The sequence below is a fragment of the Lonchura striata genome, chromosome 1A, assembly GCF_050655825.1.
Source record: "Lonchura striata isolate lonStrDom1 chromosome 1A, ASM5065582v1, whole genome shotgun sequence".
Classification (NCBI taxonomy): Eukaryota; Metazoa; Chordata; class Aves; order Passeriformes; family Estrildidae; genus Lonchura; species Lonchura striata.
This window is the reverse complement of record NC_140741.1, coordinates 20,859,427-20,879,670: the sequence shown is the minus strand read 5'-3', so window position 1 is coordinate 20,879,670 and position 20,244 is coordinate 20,859,427. Positions and strand designations below refer to the sequence as shown.

Sequence of the window (20,244 nt, the reverse complement as noted above, 5' to 3'; positions counted from 1 at the left end):
ATTCCTCTAAGAAAGCACATTGTATTTTTATCTCCTGAGAATATACTTGTGTTGATGATGATCCTGTACCTGCAAGATGTCTCTGAGCTTGGGCAATCAGACAGGCCACTGGCTGTTGTGAGACTTCATGTTATATTAGTTTAATCTGTCTTTGCTCTTAATGAAAAATGGATTTTATATGTTTTTAGTAGGTTTTTAAAAAAGTCATGTGTTAGTTTTTTTTTTTTAACCTGAATATGATGCTTTTCACAAAAGGGACAATTCAGTCATTATTTACTTATTATCTGTGTTCTCTTTTTTTCCCTGCATTGTCCTATTTTCTGTGGGTTCTGTAAACATGCCATTTTTGTGTCTGTGTGTTCATTGTTTGATGAGCAGTGTCAGTGCATATATACAGATCCATGTATATATCTTCCTGCTCTCAGGGCCATGTCCTGCATCTGATATGCTCATTTAGCTCAGTTTAATGAGCATTGCATATTTATGCCACTTCAAGCATGGTGTCTTGTCCCTGTGGAGGCTGTTTTGAATTTGAGGAACCGTGTCCTTGCCAAGGACATTGGTTGGCTCTAACTGATGAAGAATTCAGCTGGCTAAATGTACTTTTACCTCTTGGTGCCACTGTGAACAGGACCTTTTCACTCTGTGCTTTTCCTCTCTTGCATTTAGCTTTCCAGTTGCCACTGATGAGACCAAAGTCATGCATTTCATGCTGATCAATATAATTTAGCTACTTCAATATGATTTAGCTATTATGGCATGAATTCACTGCAGTTCTACAAGTTTAGTTTATTTTCTATTTATGTTTTTTTACTGTATAAAGAAAGCAATCCTGAAATAAAATCTGTTTTTCATAGAAGCCCTAATTTGCTTGATAAGACATTAAAAATTATTTTTAAAAAAGACTGCAGTGAGTCCATGCCTTACTGCTGTATATTTCCATTAAAACGTTATTGACAGTTCTCTCTCTCTATCTAAGCTATGACATCATTGCTGGATGGAATGGTTTACATTAGCATCATTTGCTGAAGTTCTTCAGTGAAATCTTATTTAGACTTCTGGGTTTTTTTCCTAGCTAAACAGGTATACAGGTGACACATCAAATCTTTAAGGCATTTTACCAGATATTTGTTACTTTCTCTGAAAATTTTGGGCTTTGGAGTCCAGTGCTATCAATTAACTAAAACAGAATGAAATATCCTTACAATGTTGGTGACAAAAGTCATATATCTCTATATTATTTTATGACAAGATTTCAAGTGGTTTAATGACTTGCTGATGATTTTTGCCATCAAATACACAGGAATATTCAATATTGTGCTTTTTGCCTCATAGATTAGGCAAAAAGGAAGTGAGTCTCTGTTTAAATTAGACATGCTGACATTTTAGCTCTCTAATAGAGCAGTTCCTTGGAATGTTGTGGTGTTTGGAGGAAGCTCACAGCAATTCTTTAAACAAGACTAGTGTCCTTGATTGTAAGTATCTCCCTGTCTGCATTTTTTAGGGGCATAAGAACTTTATAATGGTAAATTGTGTTGTTTTTTCCAAAGCCTACTAAAGTTACTGTTCCCACTGACTTCAAACTTTTGGTCAGGCCATTCTTTATCCATATAATAGTGCAAGTATTTTTGCTCTGGGTGATTTTCTGACCTGAAATGTATCCTTATGTTTCCATTGTGAACAACAAGATTGAAATGTGATGATTTATGTAATTTTAAGACCTTTCTTTTCCTCTTTTGAAATGTTTGAAATGTGTGTGTCTTTTAGCAAGTGTTCATGAATCATCAGACCTTTCTAAATGTGCTTTTTATGAACTGTATATGAAAGAAAGGAACTGAAGATGTATTTTTCAGCTTGTGCCATTTCCATTTCTGCTGTTTTACTAACCCATTATTTAGCTTCTCAGTAGATTTAATGAGGAATTATTTAAAGCATTCACAGAAACCATTTGAGAAATAACATAAGTACATTGTGATATATAAAGTGTGAAAAAGGCTACAGAGCTTACAAGAAACATCTTAATGTTCTGAGCCTGTGACTGGAGAAAAATGCATTTCAGTGATTTTGTTAACAGCAAGCTATAATTTCTTTTAAAAAAGCTATTCTTAATGTGAGCTACAGGAAAAGGCAAGGCTGGGATACGGCTTTATAATTTGAGCTAGCAGGCACATTACCACTGAAACAAGTGGACTGATGGGGGAACAGCTCTCTAGATTTGGGATAATTCAGGTCTAAAAAGAAAATACAGGTGAAGTCATGCAGAATAAGGAAATTAAGAGTAAAAGCACTCCATATAGCATAGCTGCTGTATAGATGAAAGAACTCACTAGGACATAGCCAAGAAAGCCCCTGAGTCAGTGACCTACTAAACCACGGCTGTCTGTGCTGTGTGCCAGGCAGTGCATGAAGTGCTTAGTGACAGTCCATGAGCCTGTCTGTGAAAATCACCAAGACAGACAGCATTTCCCTAAATGCCAGAATAAAATAGCAGTTAAACTCCCTACCTGCTCTTACTCTTGAGAAGCATGTCACAGCAAGCACTTTGTTAGGTTAACTCTGCCTGGCTTTGTCCTAAAGTGCTCAGAAGAGGAGGAGAGAAGGAGGGCCTGTGTCAGGACCTTGTGATTGTAGAAACAGTGGGATATTCCTGCACCTGCTTTGCAAGAAAAAGGAGATGGGCATGGGGAGATGACAGGAGATGAGGATTTTAGATGCATCCTATAGGCTGCCTCTTAGGGCAATATATAGATATTGGCAGTTAATGGGAGTTCAGCAGCATGCTTGCATCTCTTTTCTACAAATAGTTTTTAAGAAGACTAAGAAATAAGTAGTGGAAGAATTAATTGTTGTTGTAACTTCTCCAATTAAACGTAATCTAAGATATTTCCAGACTAGCAAGCTTAAGATGTGAGTTACCTGTGTACTTGCACTCTCAACACGGCAACTTCATAGTAGATTATCTTTACCATGAAGAAAGCTGAAAATTATACTTGGTTGACACATTTCTTTATCTCAAATCAATGACCCATTATTCAGTTTAATGGAACTGAGGTAGAATTCAGACAGTGGGAAACCACAGATAATGTGGGTGCTGAAAAATGTGCAGGATCTCAGCAGCACCTGGTGAGCTTTATTTGGCTGCCAGGAGGGGGCTGGCCCTCATGGAGTGGTAGAATGGCTCTGCACAAGGGCCAGTCCCCCTGCTCCTTTTGCTCACAGGCCAGGACAAGCTGAGTTAATCCTGCTCTGAGCAAGCTGGGGTTAGTTAGGCCAGGCAGGCTCCAGATGGAGCCCCAGTGGCTGCTCCACCAGAGCCTTCTCCTTCCAGGGCAGTGTGCAGAAACATTGAGCTGTGTCCAGTTTTCAGCTGACAGACTGATCTGCTGGGGCTGTGTGTAGGGCAGAGGTAACTGTGTTATTTACAGACTCAAACTGACCCTGCAATCAGGAGAAGGGAGAGACTCTTCTGATCTTTGACCTGTGCCATTGTTTGTGGCTTTTTCTGAAGATAAGTCACAGCTGTCCTCTAACCAGCTGTTCTTTGTGGCAACTATTGTCTCTCTAAATTCCTCTTGGCCTTGAGGAAGGTCAAAGTTTTCTTGGCATTCATTAGAAAAAAATGAAGATAAATTTTAAGTGAAAACAGCTGTAAAATAATTGTATAAACTTATGTCCTTGTCACCTCTGTATATAAACAGTTTGAGGACTGTCAGACTGCAGCTTGAAAGCATCTCTGCAAATCTCATCAAGGAGGGCAAGCATCTTAGTGCCCTCTGCCCCATTCTTCTTGACATCTCACATTTGTCTTTTGGTTTGGAAATTTTCCTTGTTTCTCACCTTTGAGCAGAGAGGATTGATTTATTGTCTTTGTAGGTCTTGCTCTGTGATGAGACACATTTTTACATCTGCACAGCTAGAAGGCTAGTGATCTGTTCTTTGCACAGTACTTTCAAATCATGCTATTACTCCTTCATTCCTTCCCATTAAATTGACATTTCAGGGATGAAAACAATTTGTGACCATATTAATGGAGACAGCTTCTCTTTTCAATAACAGCTTCACAGACATGTTATCAAATTCCTCAGACTTGGTGGAGCAAGTTCAATTGACATTGGGTAGAGTAACACAAAGTCAGCCTGAAAAATTTTACCTAGGAAAGAAGGAGTTTCTGTTGGCCTGAAGGGATCAATGAGATGCTAGGGGTTTGTTTTAACAGACTGAAAAAGCCTCCATCTCACATTTGGTCATAAACATTTATTGACAGTTTTTCATTTATCAATAACAAATTTTCCCAATGTTTTCTTATCAGAAATGCAAAATATTATTGTTTTACTGTTTGGCTCTCAATTTTACCCTTTAAGATAAAAGAGGGGGAAAAAAATCATTGATTAACTGAACTAAATGCAGCTAAAAGTCTTTCATGCTTATCTTGGGATTCTGAGTAGTCTTGCTGCTTGAAAGCACTGTGTAGAAATTAGGAATTTACTGAGAGTCAAAATGTGCTGAAATGTTCATTGCAGTGTGCTAGGTCCTGAGCAGGTGGGACTGGAAATGCTTGCATGTAGATTTTTCACTGAGGACATTGCTGATGTCAACAGAAGGCAAACCCATCTCAGACACAAATAACACAGTAAAGCAGACCTGTGCTGGTTAGAGTCACCCAGTTCACAGACTGGAGGGCAGAGCCCATCTTGTGACACCAGGGAAATGTGTTGTTTTTGTGGCCGAGCCAAAGGGAAGTACAGGAAAATTCTCTCTTTCTGGTGAGATTTGCTCTCAGCAGATAATTTATAGCAGCACATTCAGTGCTCATGTGAGCAGATGTAGTTTCTCTGAGTCTTTTTTTTGAATGCTCTTACATCAGGAGCCAGTTGGCCCAATTAAGACTAGGCATTAGGTTTCAAAGGAAAACCAGCAGTGGGTAATCTGTGAGAGAGGAAATCTTTGAGCCCTTTACATCATCATTGTGCAAGTGGCTAAAATGTCAGGCACTGAAAAATTGAAACAGGACTAACATATAGCCCAAGTCAAACCTCACATTTCCAATAGAGCCAATGGACTATCCAATAGTGGTGTTGTTGGATAGTGTCACAACACTCTGCAGGCACAAGTCCTGCTGAATTCAGTAAAACTGAAAACTGGCATGTGAATTTCTGTGTACAATAGCTCCTCTTTGGCATCTCTGGTTGAAATGAGTACTAAAATTAATTTATTTGTTATAGGTTCATGGAATTGTAAAAGGACTTGAGATCAGCCAACTCATCCCCTGCCAAGTAGTTTATTTCCTAACAGCAAGTGAAGAAGAAGAAAGATAGGAGAAATAAGATAGACTGTATTTAATAACTTTATTGATGATTTTCTTGTTGGTAGTGTCAGAAGACACAGCAAAAAGTGTAATCTGTGTCTGTACCCCAAGTACCTTCTACATAAATGACAGACTGTCCTTTCACTCTGTAGGTTGACTGACAGGCTGTGATATTTGAAAAGTACAAGTAACGATTCTTTCTATGTGATTTTAAAACTTATTTTTGCTTTTTTCAGTAGAAGAGAACATATCTTTCTTACCTTGTCTCTATGGCATGTGACATTAGAATTAGTAAAGACTTTTTTGAGGCTTTTAACCTTCAGCAGAGTATTTCAGAAAAAAAACAAACATATGCTTAATATAGGCAGGAATTCCTTAGTAGAAAACTCATTTTATGATTGTCATGACATTAGAGAAGGGTGTTATAAATCCTCCAAAATACTTAAAAGGATTAAATATAGAAGGAATAAAGTTAGCTCTCGCACAGCTACTTGGACATAAGTAGATAAGAAGCTCCTTTGAATTTGAAATGTGTCTGTGTAAGCCATATGCATTCTGCTTAGCTCTTTCCTAGCATAATCCTCAGAAACTTCACTCCTGGAGGATGTGGGAGGACGATTCAGTCATCTTAAGACATGTGGATCACTAGATCTGGCCCTGATGTGAACGTGAGCCAGATTGCAAGAGCTTTGCTGATGCCAGCTAGAACAGTGTTTCACACAAAGTCAAGGGAATATGCTCACTGAAATAGTTATTACCAGTTTGCATAATCCTCCCAGAACCTGGCTCACTATTCAGCTATTCTGCCAAATGTAGCAGATCAAGATGCATCATGAAATATTTCCACCACCATGCCTGAGATCTTAGAACAGGATATAAATGAGGCATTTGTGTTGTTTGGAAAAGCCTGTCAGAACAATTTCTTCTGTATTAGTGAAACCTTTCTGCACCTTTTCATCACTTTCTTCTGTATTAGTGAAATCTTTCTTCACCTTTTCTGCTGTATTTCTTTCATCACTGGTGACCTTGTATATCCTGTCAAGCATGACTTTACTCTGGACTTCTGCAAATGATTTTGTTTAGAATAAAGCATTAATTTTTTTTTTTTTTGCCATAATTTTCTGTCTGCAGTTAGCCTGATCTGTCTGTTCCTCAGACAGTTCTTGTTTTAGTTGAGCTTTGTGCTGAAATGACACGCCCTTCCATTCATGACTCAAATACGTTGCCAACTCTTGCACTCCTCTGCTGAAAGATGCAGTGAGGACTATAGTGACAACCCTGGTAAATGAAAGTGGCATAGTATTCTTTCTTATTCTTATTAATTTCTGCTGCTGGACACAAAGGTGTTGGCACAAAGTCTTCATGTATTTTTCTAGAAAATAGGTCCAAACACTTCTTCTCTTTGCTGAAGCAGGAAGAAACCAGTGATTTGGGTACACTTGCTTCTTACCCACTGGAGGTCAGCACAGATTTTCACAGGAACTAAGGAGAGGCCCTGCGGGCTGGTGTGGAAGGGAAATGTATGCTCAGTGTGCTGTGAAGATGTGTTGCTCTGAAGTACCCGATGTCATCCCAACACTCTTGACAGCAAATTACTTGCATGTTCTTTCATTGATTGAGACAAAGAATAGAAGGGGGTTTTGAATCTATATTATAAAGAGAAATTATTATTGGAATTGAGTTTTAAGTAGCAACCAGTTGAAAGAAATAAAAATCAAATTCTTTCCATGTCCATGGAGTTCCCTTGTCTCATTTTTAAGGTTTAGGGGAAAATAACCCTATTCCATCAAACAGGTTGAGAATCAGGTTGAAGCAGTCAGGAAGGATGATAGGTCTGCAAGTCCTACTGGAGACAGGAAGTAATCTCCAGCAGTTTTTTGTAGGGTCAGAATTTCACCCATAGATTCTAATGTTTGAAAAGATCCTGATGACTCTGTTGTGTGACAATCTGAATCACATAGACAGTGGAATTAAAGGCCTGAATACAGCAGGGAAAAAGAACAAATATTGTGATCTGGAATTCTCAGTAAACACTACTGACTTAGAAAGTAAGGTTGCCTTGTTCAACTACTTCCATGAAGCCCCACGAGTATTATCCAATCTAAAGCTGTCTTCATATTTTGAATGTCACAGGAAAACATAGCAATGAAGGATTATTTGGCTTTTCTGTTATTTAATAAATTAAGAGCCATAATACAGCTTTGCCAGTGATTAATATGGAAACTTCTTTGACAGGGAATTGAAAAAATAATTGAGACAAAACAGTCAAACTGAGTCTATGAAGTTCTTCCTTTTTCCTACAAAAAACCCCAATCCCACAAGCATTGTTCAAAAATTGAAAAGACTTTCTTACAGCTCTTTCTTGTATGTTGTAATGAGATGACATAATTGTTTTTATATGGATATAAGTTTTTTGGGTAAATTTTGAGTAGTTTTATTGACACTTTTCATATTAGATGTGAGCAGAACAAGATGATGAACAGAAGAATGAGAAGTACAAGGTGTAAACCCAGATCCTGAATACAACCCATTATTGCTGTCTGTTTAAATAAAAATTTGTCAGTGCTAAGGGAAAACAAACATATTTCCAATGCTTCTTCTGAAAAGGAGAAAAAGGCAACAGCCAACGTCACTGCTATCAGAAAAAAGGTGTTTCTGTCAGATAAGGCACCAAGAGCACATTCCTCACTAAATCTCTCCCTGAGATGCCTAGCCTGTGTAGTGCTGTTACTAACCCCTTGCTCTGTAATCTCTCTGTATATATGTCTAATTTATCAGTTTCTTGTAGATTGTCAGCAGCCTGCTGCCTCCATACCGCCACACGGCTCACAACTAGCCAGGGGGCCAGATTGCCAGACTGTCAGGTAAACTCCACTAACTCTCCTCTCTTTGCACAGAGCTGCATGCACACCTGCCACCCTCTCCTCCTCCTCCTCAGACAAAAGCTCTTCACTTTTTCTCTAACAGCAAACCTTTAACAGCTCGAGGAACAGTGGTAATTTCTGCAGTGACAGTACCAACATGAGTCACAGCATTCATGCACTTGCTTCCTTGTAAAAATATGGAAAAAATGCCAAGTTGGATCTTGCAGCCCTCATTTGATATTTTGATGCAGTTTGTCGATAATGCCAAAGTAGCAATGAATTTATTTTGTTGCTAGAAAGATTTACTTAAATTGAGGACTTTTAATTTCACGGGTAGGTGTAGGCTTCCCTTTTGTAAGGTGGCATTTTAGAGGCATTTGTGAGATTTTAGCAGACGCTTCTAAGTTTTCCCTGACTTGGAAACTCAGACCCAAGGCAATCAGTTATTAATCTTGTTTTTAAAAGTAAACTCCTGGTGTCCTTGCTCATAGGTGGTGCAAAGGCCACATTGTGCTTCTGGGATGGCTGAGTTTAACAAGGCACAACCCCAAACCTAAGCAAAGCAAAAGGACATTACAATAATTTTATCTGTTCATGGTACAATCAGTGCAAATATTCACTTATGTCCATGCTTTCATTTGAAATAATTCACTTTTTTTTTTAGGCCTTTGCCTGAACTGTAGCGACCAAGTTAGTGCCTCTCATTTATTGCCTACAAAATGGAAGTACTCTTATCTTCTTTACTATGTAAAAGCAATATGAACGTTTTACTGAGAAGTTGCTGTAAACTCATTGCAACTGGAAAGTATCAATTACTGATTTACAGTTTGGAGTTCTACAGCTCACTGAAAAAAATAAAAGTGACATTTAAAATCTTCAATATGCCAGTAAAGTGACGCTGCTGTATTTTAGATGTTAGAGCAATTTGAGATTAGCAATAGGTGCTTTGGAAACATGGAGGTTAACGTCAATAAGTCTTATTTTAACCCTATTTAATTTAATTAAGGGCTATTCTGTTCCTTCCAGAGCTACTCTTCTAGTGGAGAATATGCCCAAATACCATCCCTCTCTAAATGCTAACCAACAATTGTTTCTGTAATTTCAAAATATCTTCTCAGAAATCTGTAAGCATTAACTTGTTCTGATAATTTAAAATATGGTTAACATTTAAAAAACTTCAGGTCAGTCATCCTACAAACAACACACACACACACAGCTGGAAAATTGACTTTCAGGTGGCTATTATTTTTTACCACTAGATTTGTACTCATCTGGTGATGTCAAAACAACACTGATTTTGGTATATTCACACTGCTGCTTTGCTTGCCTGATCAGCCACATTACCTGCCCAGCTCTGTAAAGCAGTGAAGCATAACAATAGATTTGATGCAAGTCAGCATGATGACATGAATTGCTGAGTTGTTTAAATAAAGTAATTGGAATCTGGAGTAAAATTTGAGGGCATTTAAGGACCAATTAGACTTACTGAGGTTTGGATTTTCTAAATGCAGCAGAGAATGAAGCCAGGAGCTTGTCCCACCATTTCTTGTCCTCTGACTGTCCCTGAATTCAGCCATTTAAAGAGAGAGCCGTGCTTGTTTTTTCAAGTCTCCAACACAATTCTTGCAGTAATGTGACCTCTCAGTGGCATTTCATCCAGGGCTAAACAAGAGCTGTTTAAGGCTTGTGCTTCACACAGATGTTTTCCACATCCTGTGATGTCTAATCATGTTCAAACCAGTTAATACACCTGACCATAGCACAGGTAGATTCACTGAGAGCTTTCCCTCATTGATTAGCTGTACTGTGGTTTTTAAGTGGGACTTGTATAACTGTGGCATTTTCAATAATTGTGATTCCAGTGGATAGGCTTTGGTAAATCTCACTAGATAAGCAATGCAGTTTCAAGCCAAACGAGACTCCAGGGCATATCTAGTCAATTCATTTTTGCTTTACATTGGTCTTTTTGCTTGAATCTGCATGTTTCAACTGAAACTTGATTGGAAGATCTGTGAGAACTTTCCTTAAGAGATTTTTTTTTAATTAAACTGAGGAACAAGTGCACAAGTCTCACTCTGCCTTCCACACATCACCTCAGTTTCTAGGTCTAGGGATGTGGGGCAAGCAACCAAATCCAGGCCTGCCCTGACAATTACTGGATGCTGTTCCCCCTTCCTAGCGCCTGTAGCTACCTGTCTGGTGGACTATATTGGACAACACTAAAATATTGCCATTATCCAATATTAAAAAAGCTTGTCCATGTTTGGATTGTATTCTGGTTTCTGTTGAATGCAGAGAAAACCTCATTTTCATTATTAGAGGCCCAAACTCTAAGCCCAAACTATCTATTAATAACAAAACAAATCACAACTCCCCAGTACCTCCGTTTAAATTAATATTGCCTTTTAATATTAAATAATGCTTTTATTTATATAAAGTGGGAAATAATTTTTTTTAAATTATAAAATATGCAACTTAACACATGCAAAATTTCTGCATTCTGAAAATATGAGTCTGTTTATATTTTCCTTTTCTGATTTGTTACAGTTACAATCAATGCCAGACAATGTTGCATGTGAATAACATCTCTAAGCCAGAACAGAGTACTTAGAAACACTGAAGGCCTTTGCACACCATTTTCCAGTTAATTTTAGAAATATGTGATTAGTATTTTGAGTGCCAGGGAAAAAAAAATAAAAGAGCTGCATAAAGCCAGACAATAATACTAAGACAAAAAAACTGCACAGACTTTATTCATCAATTGAATGAATACATCCCCAAATGATACTGGCATTTAAAGAGATGCTCACAAGTCCATAAAAACCAAATGTTTTAAAATCTACACATATCCCATTGGGTGAATGTAAAAATGTTCTTCCTTATTCTCTGTTTATAGTCAAAACCTCAACTTCTTCCATGTCTCTGTCTTGCTTTGTGTTATTAATCTGCCCTGCCACCCTCTGCTGTCTGTGACTGCCCATGTGTCAGATAGCTCAGCTCCAGGACCTACTGCCATAAAAAGCACATTGAATGCCATGTGTCACTTGCTGATTCTGGTGTATTTTTAGTTTACGTAATTTGCATTAATGAACTGGATGAATTGTGTTTCTGAAGAGAAGAAGGTGTAACAGCAGAGCTTTAGAAAAATATTTAAATCTATTGGAGCTTCAGGTGATGTGTTTATATATGCTGCTATAAAGGTGCCTGATAGCCTTGACATTTTTTTTTCTTGCTAGTGCCCTTAATAATTATTATTGGATGAAAAGGAAATAGTGAGACAAATTTTTCTGTTTCTTCTGTGTACAAAATGTGCTTGTATTTCAAAGTAAGAAGCAATGCAGAATTACCAGGAAAAGAAAATTAATATAACTCTAACCACAGTGCTTAGAATTGCTAATCTGAGCATAGCCTAGGATAGTCTGTAGTACAGTTTTTACAGTCATGGCTGGCTCTGTAATGAAGGTCATGCCATAAAGTTATTATGGTTGTTTATATTTGCGTAAAGGAGAATCTTATGTGTCTCGAGGAGGTTCTTTAGGCCACTGATGCTGTACATAACTAGCTGCAACTACAGCCATTTCCTCACCCATCCTCTCCCTTGGAGCATGAGCATCTTTTGTTGCTCATTTTTAAAGTTAGGAAGGAAGCCCCAAAAGACAAACACATCTCTGCTAATGAGCAAGGAATGTGTGTGCTGAGTTTCTGTTCCTCTCTGGCAATTATAAGAGTCCTGTTTAAAAAGAAACAAGGCAGCAAGGGAGAAGAGTGATCCAGTCTTGCAGGGTTGTGTAATCACCTCCTTGTTTGTTTTCTTCAAATGGGATGTGAAGATTCTAATTCAGTTTTCTGTCTCTGAAGGAATTAAGGCTAGTGCTTCTCCTAAGCCTATCTTGAAAACTTAGGAGGCACTGAAGCCAGGAGCTGGCTCCTGATCAGTGGATAAGTTTGAGAGTAAATACAGAGCTTTTGGGTTAATCAGCAGTCACTCCTGACATAGTCATTGGTGTGGAGCAGGTAAAGATCTCATTAACATCTCTGCGGATGCTGTATCTGCATCTGCATGTGGCAGAATATGACAGAAGGAAAGGATGTATAATAGCCATGGAAAGAATTACTTCTTCTGAGGAGTCATAGTTCATAACACTACACATTTTGGGACTGAACTATTAGACAGCTGGGCATAAAGAAAAGCTTTTGGCATCCTGAGCTTCTATGACCACCTGTCATCACCCAGTGTACAGTCAGGAAACTCATCTTCAGGAGCATTAATGAGAAACAGAATCTAACTTAAGACATGCAATTCTATGATTTTCAAATAAACCCAGAGCTCCTGTAGAATTGTAATATCTGTGTATTTGTGGTCAAAGCCTAACAGATTTCTCTGATTTGATACTGTGGACATTGCCATCAAGTTACTTAATGGTGGTGGTGCACACTTCTTTCTTTCTTTAGTCAAACACAATATCATCTCTCTGCTTCCTTAAGTAAATGCTGTATGTGGAAACTAAAGACATTTTCAGTACCACTGGCATTTCCAGTAATGTTTTACCAAACACCTCTGGCATTTCAAATTGATTCATTTCCAACAATAGGCTAATTGCATTCCTTCAGCCAGAATTCCAATAGTCTGTGCTGCAGAGATAATATGTAAAAACGCAGTTTCTAAAGAAGGAAAATAGAAAATGAAAGTTCTCTTGAAGATGGAGACATAAATGATTGTGCTTTATCATACATCACACTGTTGAGCTTGCAATAACTTCAACACTGTAGAACATTTGAAGCATTAGGGAAAAAAGCTCTTCCCAGACACATTAAAGAAGTGGGGGTTTTGGTATTTTTCTCCTTTTTTTTTTTTTTTTTTTTTTTCCTTTTCCTTCTCTTTATAAATGAAATTTTCTTGCATTTTGTTTTGGTACCTTGTTTTACTACAGCTCTGCACCAATAAGTGGGATGTGTTTGTGTTAGCTGCCCCTTTTCTTTGCTGCTACTCCAGCCCCTGTAAGCTGGTTCAGACCCCTCCGCACTATGTGCCAGTGAATGCTACAAATGCACTCTAGACAGGTGAATTAACAGGTGAATGCTGTTATCAGACAAATTGTTCACAAAAATTAATCAAATGACAGAATTAAAAGGATTCAAACAGCACAAAACCCTGAAGAAAACAAAATATAATAAGTCCCCAGACTTTGGCAGTGTAAATTGCAAAATATTTAATGGTTAAGGGGCCTGATGAGGAAGGCTATGCTGTGTTTGTAGAAATGAACTAGTAAATAGGTAAAATTCAGTAAGATATCATATTTTCACAGAGCTATGAAACCTGATTTCTAGCCTGGCACTGTCCTTCATTTCAAACTCTGAATCAGCTGCATATAGAAAATCTTTAATATTCACATAAAGATGGCACCTGCATCTTGTCCTTCAAATTTTCTCTCCCATTTCACAGATACATTTTTTCTCCACACAATCTTTGTCATCCCAGCCATGCAAACAGCAATTGTGTACAGGAATTGTGAAGTCAGTTCAGCCACCTCACAAATGCATCCAACATGTCACTGACTTGCTGTGCACTGAGAGCTTTCTGTATGTACACTGTGTGTCTGAGGATGCAGGTTTAGAGATGAGGCTTCACCCCCTTTTAAAGTTAATTCCCAGCCCTGTACTATCGACATGCTTGTAAAAAGTTTGCCTTGTATTTTAAGCACTTTTTCTCTTTTCTTTTTAATTTTCAGTCCTAATGCTCTCCCAGAAGAGCAGCCACATTCCAGCTCTCAGTGTGCCCCTCTCAACTGTCTCTCTAAGCCTCCTCCTTACCCCTAATCTTCATATGCAACGTAAGAGAAAATGCAAACAGAGTGGAGCTCATGCAACAAAGGTTGGGGTTGTTCCCAGCAAGCGGGTAGACAATCCTGCCTTGTTGCTGCATTGGCAAGTCTGGATTCATATCCCCTGCTCTGGCAACTGAGGGAAGGTTGAGAAGAAGAACACAAAGCACAGAGCCCAACCTATCAAGAAGACTTTTTATGGTTCCTCTGATTGTACTCAAAATGAGCTGTCACAACTGAAGTGTAGTGAAATTTAACATCTCGACAAAAAATGTTCCTCCCAGCTGCTTGGCTTTACCTCTGAAATGGTAAAGAGAGACTTAAGCCAATGTTAAAAAAATATGTTACAAAAATCCTACCCTCACATCCTCTAAGTTCAGCCATAGGAACCAGTTCAAATTCCTTTTTGTCTTCAAGGGTGTGATATTTATTTCTTACTTTATTTGCACCAGAATTTTGTGTTTATAAAATATGGTCTTTTTTTCTTTTTTGTGAGAGTTGTATTTAACTAATTTTATTTTTAAAATCCAAGCAGAAATAGCTTCAGTGAAGAATGACTGTGTTAATATTAAAAAAAGGCTTGTTGCATTGGCCAGCATATGGCCAATTTTTATTGCACAAAAATGTTGAAAATAGGTTGAATTGGAATGTCAACAAGGACTGTATATTTTGCTGCTGCACTGATATTGTTTATGCACTTGTTTTTTTAATTCCTATTACACTAGCTTCTGGTTTTGTTCTAGCTCTTCATTGAAAGATAATTATTAAGCCTAAGAAGGAGATGAAAAGATAATGTACTGATTTGTTTTCAGTTGTTTGCTTGCATTGTAATTATACTTCTCACATCATGAATTGGTGCTGTTTTTTGGGATTACTTTCTATCTGGTATCTGAGAAAGAAAAACTAAAATAAGTAAAATGCTGTGTGCTAATTGAAAACATTCTTTCCTCCCACTCCCATCTTCAGGATCCTAGCTCGAGGCCTTACCAGGAAAGGCTAGTTTGAGTGGGGAAGACGTGTGCATTTTGTGTGAAGTATTCTGTGGAGAAAGAACTCATGCAGGTAGGGTTGATGGTGTGGATCAAAGTCAGCAGGACTTTACTGTAGTGCATTTTTTCCTTGCCAAAAATCAACAGACACAGAACCTTAGCTCATGTCAGTTTATGACAAATACTCAGGTGATCAACACTACGCAGACTCTATCGCAACAGTGCACAGTGTTCCTAGTTAAAGATTTTTTCCTGTAAAAGCTGAATAAGCCTGGTTTTTTTCTTAAAAGCAGTGAGTTTCAGAACAAAATCATGGATAGAGGAATTTATTTTGCACAGTACCTGGCAGAAAGGGAAGTGGCCAGCAGAGGGTTGTGGTTCAGCATCTGTGGGTTTCCCGTCCTGTCATGAGCTGAAGAAACAAGTCTGCAGTGCTGCCTATTTGTTGGTAACTAGCAGGCTCCTTGTTTTGTTAGGTGGCCTTAAATTATTTACAGAAGAGAGGCTTTGGTATTTCTGCATGTCTTTATTCCTTCTCTGCAGCTCATGTGTGACCGACAAGTGGGAAACGCAGTACAACCTAAAAATTGCTGCAGGCATGGCTGGAACAATTCTTTCAAATTCTGCCTGAATCTGAGAGAATGAAGTCAGTTTTTTAGTAACAGTGCTTACCAAATGTTACAATACAGAAAACATCAGCAGAGGAAAGAATCGGTGACCACTCAGTGTGCCTAACAAATCATTATTACCATAGTACCAAGAACAAAGGTGCTGTAAATAGAAATATTTTATGTCATCAACAATGTCTGTCGTGTAACCTTGGCAAAGCAGCTGAGCTATAGTAACAAAACACTCAGAGATAGAGAAATAGGAACAAACTGATACCCAGTCCTGATCAGATCAAACAGATAACACTCGGTAGTGTTTTGACTTTGGTTTCCATGGGGTTCACGTGATACTTCTCATATACCTTTGCATCACTATTCAGTATCATAATTAAACTGCCTGTTGTCTTGTCATAGAAAGGTCATGTGAAAGCTTGTTCAGCTCCATCATGATGTCTGACACTGAGTTCAGCTGCTATTTTGATTTTTTTAAAAAATCCCCACAGTATTTTGTCTGAGGCAAATTTAGCTTTCAAAAAGCATCTCCAGATTCCTGACCTTGTCTGACTGGTGTAAGAATATCTGCATCCAACAAAGACAGCTACTGTATATTGTTAATAAGAGAAGGAGCTTGCATAGCACTTTGAATGCAGTTACCACTGACTGCACTTGGAATAATTTTTCCTATTTTCATATCCAAATCAAAGGCATTTTCCTAAACTTCAGTTAAGCAGTAGTACAGTGAAATACATTTCCTTTCTATATAGATACAAATTTATTGGGGAAAAAAAAAGGTATCAAGACAGTTTAGAAACATATGCATGCTCATATGGATCAAGAGTTATGAAAGAACATCCAATGGTATAGAAGTTGTGTCTCTGTTTTATAGAAATAAATGTTTTTATTCTCTTAAGTTTTAAATTTTTAATTCCTAAGTTTTCAATTTACATTTTTTATATGTAATAAAATGTAATTGTTGGAAATGTGAGAGAACTAGAAACAAACCAACTTCGATGTATAAATGGTTGTAGTTATTGCATTGTAAGTTACAAAACTCTGTAGGTCCCTGGGACAACTTTTGTCAGTTAACCAGTATAAAATAAAATGAAATAAAATAAAATAAAATACATACCTTGAACTTAAGATGAAAACCTCTTCTTTGTTATATATTGATTGATAGTATAAAACTTTGTGAGAGATTTTATAGGAAATATTTACATGCAGACAAAATCAGAAACAAAAGCTTGGGTTTTTTTAAGGGTTGCAAAATATTACATTTTGCCCATTTAAAATTAGTTTATGTTGTGTTGATATCTATTCTGATTTTTAAGGATTAAGAAAAAATTATATTTGTAATGGTTGAGTATACTTAGGAACACCACTATGTTTTCTACCCAGTAAGGAAGCAATTCAAATCCTGCTGTGACTTTTGTGTCTGAAACTCAGCTTTTGTTCTCTATGATGGCCTTGAAATGTCTTTGGATTTGAAATAGCCTATTGAAATAGAGTAATTTAGATCAAAACAGGAGCATTTTGGTTTGGGTTTTAGTTTCTGATGTAGTGAAAAATTATTCCTAGTTCAGTAAAATGATCTACTTGTGGAAATCCAGTTTATAGGAAATGTGTGAGGAAAAAGAAGAAAAGAAAAGAAATAGGAAAAAAACCCCAAATATAAAGGAAGAAAAAGATGAAAAATAAATTGTAATATGTAATAGTATGGAAAAAATATATTTTCTATTAGTCAGAACATATATGGAGGTTTTAAAGAAAGAGGACATAATTGTTTTTCATGCTAATTGTATAGAATTTTCTGCCTTCTTAAATGGAGGCAGTAGTGATATTCTTTCTGATTGATCTGATATACAGGTTGGCATCTCTGTGCTTTCTCTATCCACATTTTTCACAGTAAATTAATGTAGTCATAGTTATACAGCAGAGTTTGTAGAATGAAACTATAATTTAACGCTGCAAGTTTTAATGCCAAATGGATTTTCAGTTTGTTTTTTATTTTAAAAACAATGACGAAGTTGTTTAAGCCATTTACCATATTAATGTATGTACATAAAGGAGATTATGTTATGAAATATAACCTCACTTATGAAATATGACCTCACCTATAAAGGTTGCTCACCATAATTATGTTGGAAATACTTAAGTAAGCTATTAGTAAAATCTGACCCAGTCTTATCCCACTGGGAATGACACCCAGAGTCTGGGCCCTAGTTTTGGTACCAACCTTATTGTTCATCCTGCAATGCCAAAGTCAGTAGCTGTGTTCCCAGCTCCACTTACAGCTGGACTGATCATCATCATCACAAGGTATAGATCACATCAGCCTTTATGAGGTCTGTTCCTTTCTTTGGCAGAAGATGCATATCCACTGAGGTTACAGTAAATGTCTTTCTTTTGTTCCTCGGAAATCTTCAGTTGAGAATGGCAGGGACTGATGTTTTACCTTTGAAGTATGATAATTGCTATACTTACCTCTTTAAAAATTCCAGTCATCACTTCTTCTTCAGTTTTTCTTTGCTGTGTGTGCAGTGAGTCTGAAAGGGATAGATACTATTCAGACGTTTCTTAACCATGAAGGGTTTTTTTTAGTGTAATTAAGCATCTCGTGGAAAAGAAATAAAAAAGCAATTGCCTTTTGCCTTCAGGCACAAATACATCAAAATATGCAATGGAAAATGTGTGCATGACATTGTTAACATTGTGTAGTTTCTCTGTATCCATAACTAAGCTAGAAAATTCTTATTTCGTGTGATATGCATATTCCTCTTGCTAGGAGGGCAAGAGAACTATCACAGAGAGTCTGTATCTTTCATTTGGAGGTGCACAGCCTAAATCCTTATTGGTTTTTAATCTGTTTCCCATGGAGTTTGTGAAAATCCCCTTTGTGAAATGTAATGGCAACCAAGTGACAAAGTGACAAAAGGTGAAGGAAAAATCCAGTATTTCATTACTGGAGTTAATGTGTGGGCAGACTCTGGGTGATAGAGCCTTGTATTTAAAAAAATGTATTTCTACAAAGCTATTTGTTTTGATTATCATTATTTGCTGTAAAAGAGTGGATAAGAGTGTATATTTTTTATCAGTGTTAGTAATCTGAGTTTTTATTGAGTACGTGGTTGCTTGATTTCAAAAAATTTTGGAAAATCAATAAAGAGAAGCCTTTGATAAAAGTTTCAAGTAGCCTGGCTTGCTAGCTAGTTGGTATTTTATCTGCTATGAACAAGAAATAAGAGTTATCTAGCTTATTTTATTATTATTTCTCCTGTTCACAGATATGACTATGTGTGCTATGCCAGTGGTTAAATTAAGTCCATTTTATTACTTATTACTTTTATTACTTTATTACTTTATTGCCCTATTGATTTTCAGCCCTGTGGTTTGACTGTTAAAGGGTTAATTAACTTGATCCTTTGTAAACAATTAAAAAAAGAAAACTGATGTTTTGTGACTTTTGTAATCTATTGAATGTTTCCATTTGCATGATGTTCTGTATTTAATGAACCATACAGATTGCTGTGTTCCTTTCAAAAGAGTTTTAGCATTGGTGGAGTTTGTGACAGACACAAATTTGTATACTGTATGTTTACTGCTGTAATAACTCAGCTACTCCTATGTTGAATTGACATTATGTTGTCCTGCCTTCTTGGGGTTAAATGATGAAGTGTTTCTAGGTGGTGAAGAATACAAAAGTATATATGTTCATTTACTAAAGACTATTGGAAACTCTTCTTGTTGCTACTTTATGCTAAAAGCAAAAAAGTTAAATAATTCTTGTTTCCAAAAATGTATCATTTATTTTTAAAATTGAAGTAATTCTCATGTTAACTTTTCCTTGTCCTTTTAGACAATCCTAGATTAATACCTTGTGAGGGATTCATAAAGTCTGTGCTTGTACATGTGTAATATGATCATGCAGTCAAATGGTTGGGAAAAACACTCTAGTGCTGAAGAAAATAATTAAAATAAGCTGATATACCAATTCTTACATCTTTATGTTCCAATTAAAATTACAGTGTAATTAATGCATAACTGTTCCAGTGAATAAACTGGCCATTTTTGTTCATTTAACACCATTCTGTCTGTTCTGCTTCTATTTACAGCAGTTTGCAGTGCTTAGACTTAGACTTTCACAATCATTTCATTCTTAGAGATCAATGATTGTAAGTTTAAAAGGTATCAAAGAGGAAATTAAGACGGGAAATCAACATTAAAGGAAAAGGGAATCGGAATTAAAGCCGAGATGCTTCCTCTGTTTTCCGAGTTTGAGGCAGATACTAAAATATGGTTTCCCCATATAGTGTTTCCAGCGGATTTGAGTGATCCCTGAAATGCTGCAACATCTGCATAAACTTTCAGCACAAGAACGCTCTGTAAGATGCCGATCTCCATCCTCAGGGGATGTGGAAGCAAAAGAGCTGAAGACAACAAAAATTTGGTTTGGGAATGCTATACCATACCTGCTTCTTTACAGTAAGGAACATCCTTTTCCCTTGCAGAAGAGCCATGCTCTAAAAGCAAAGAGGTGAAGATCAGCCCATACTGATCCAGGAGCTCAGCCCTGGCTGGAACGTGGCTGCTGCAGCTCCTCCAGTGAACCTTGCTGTTCACAGGGTCCCTGAGGGATAGAAAATGTCCAGCTTTTAGAAG

General features: G+C 37.2%; 1 protein-coding gene across 11 annotated transcripts in view; it reads left to right on the top strand.

Moving 5' to 3' along the window:
- Nucleotides 1-19,670, top strand: part of BICD1 (BICD cargo adaptor 1) — a 167,377-nt gene extending 147,707 nt beyond the window's left edge. For 4 of the 11 annotated variants that reach the window (XM_021540005.3, XM_085568976.1, XM_085568982.1 and 1 more), the window contains 2 exons: nucleotides 8,094-8,169; nucleotides 13,899-19,670. In XM_021540005.3, coding sequence (XP_021395680.1) covers nucleotides 8,094-8,141 — 48 coding nt within the window. In that variant the 3' untranslated portion in view covers nucleotides 8,142-8,169; nucleotides 13,899-19,670. Of the gene's footprint in view, nucleotides 1-8,083; nucleotides 8,170-13,898 lie in introns of all 11 variants that reach the window. The other 7 variants (XM_085568981.1, XM_085568979.1, XM_085568977.1 and 4 more) reach the window with 4 other exon arrangements.
- The last annotated feature ends 574 nt before the right edge of the window (nucleotides 19,671-20,244 follow it).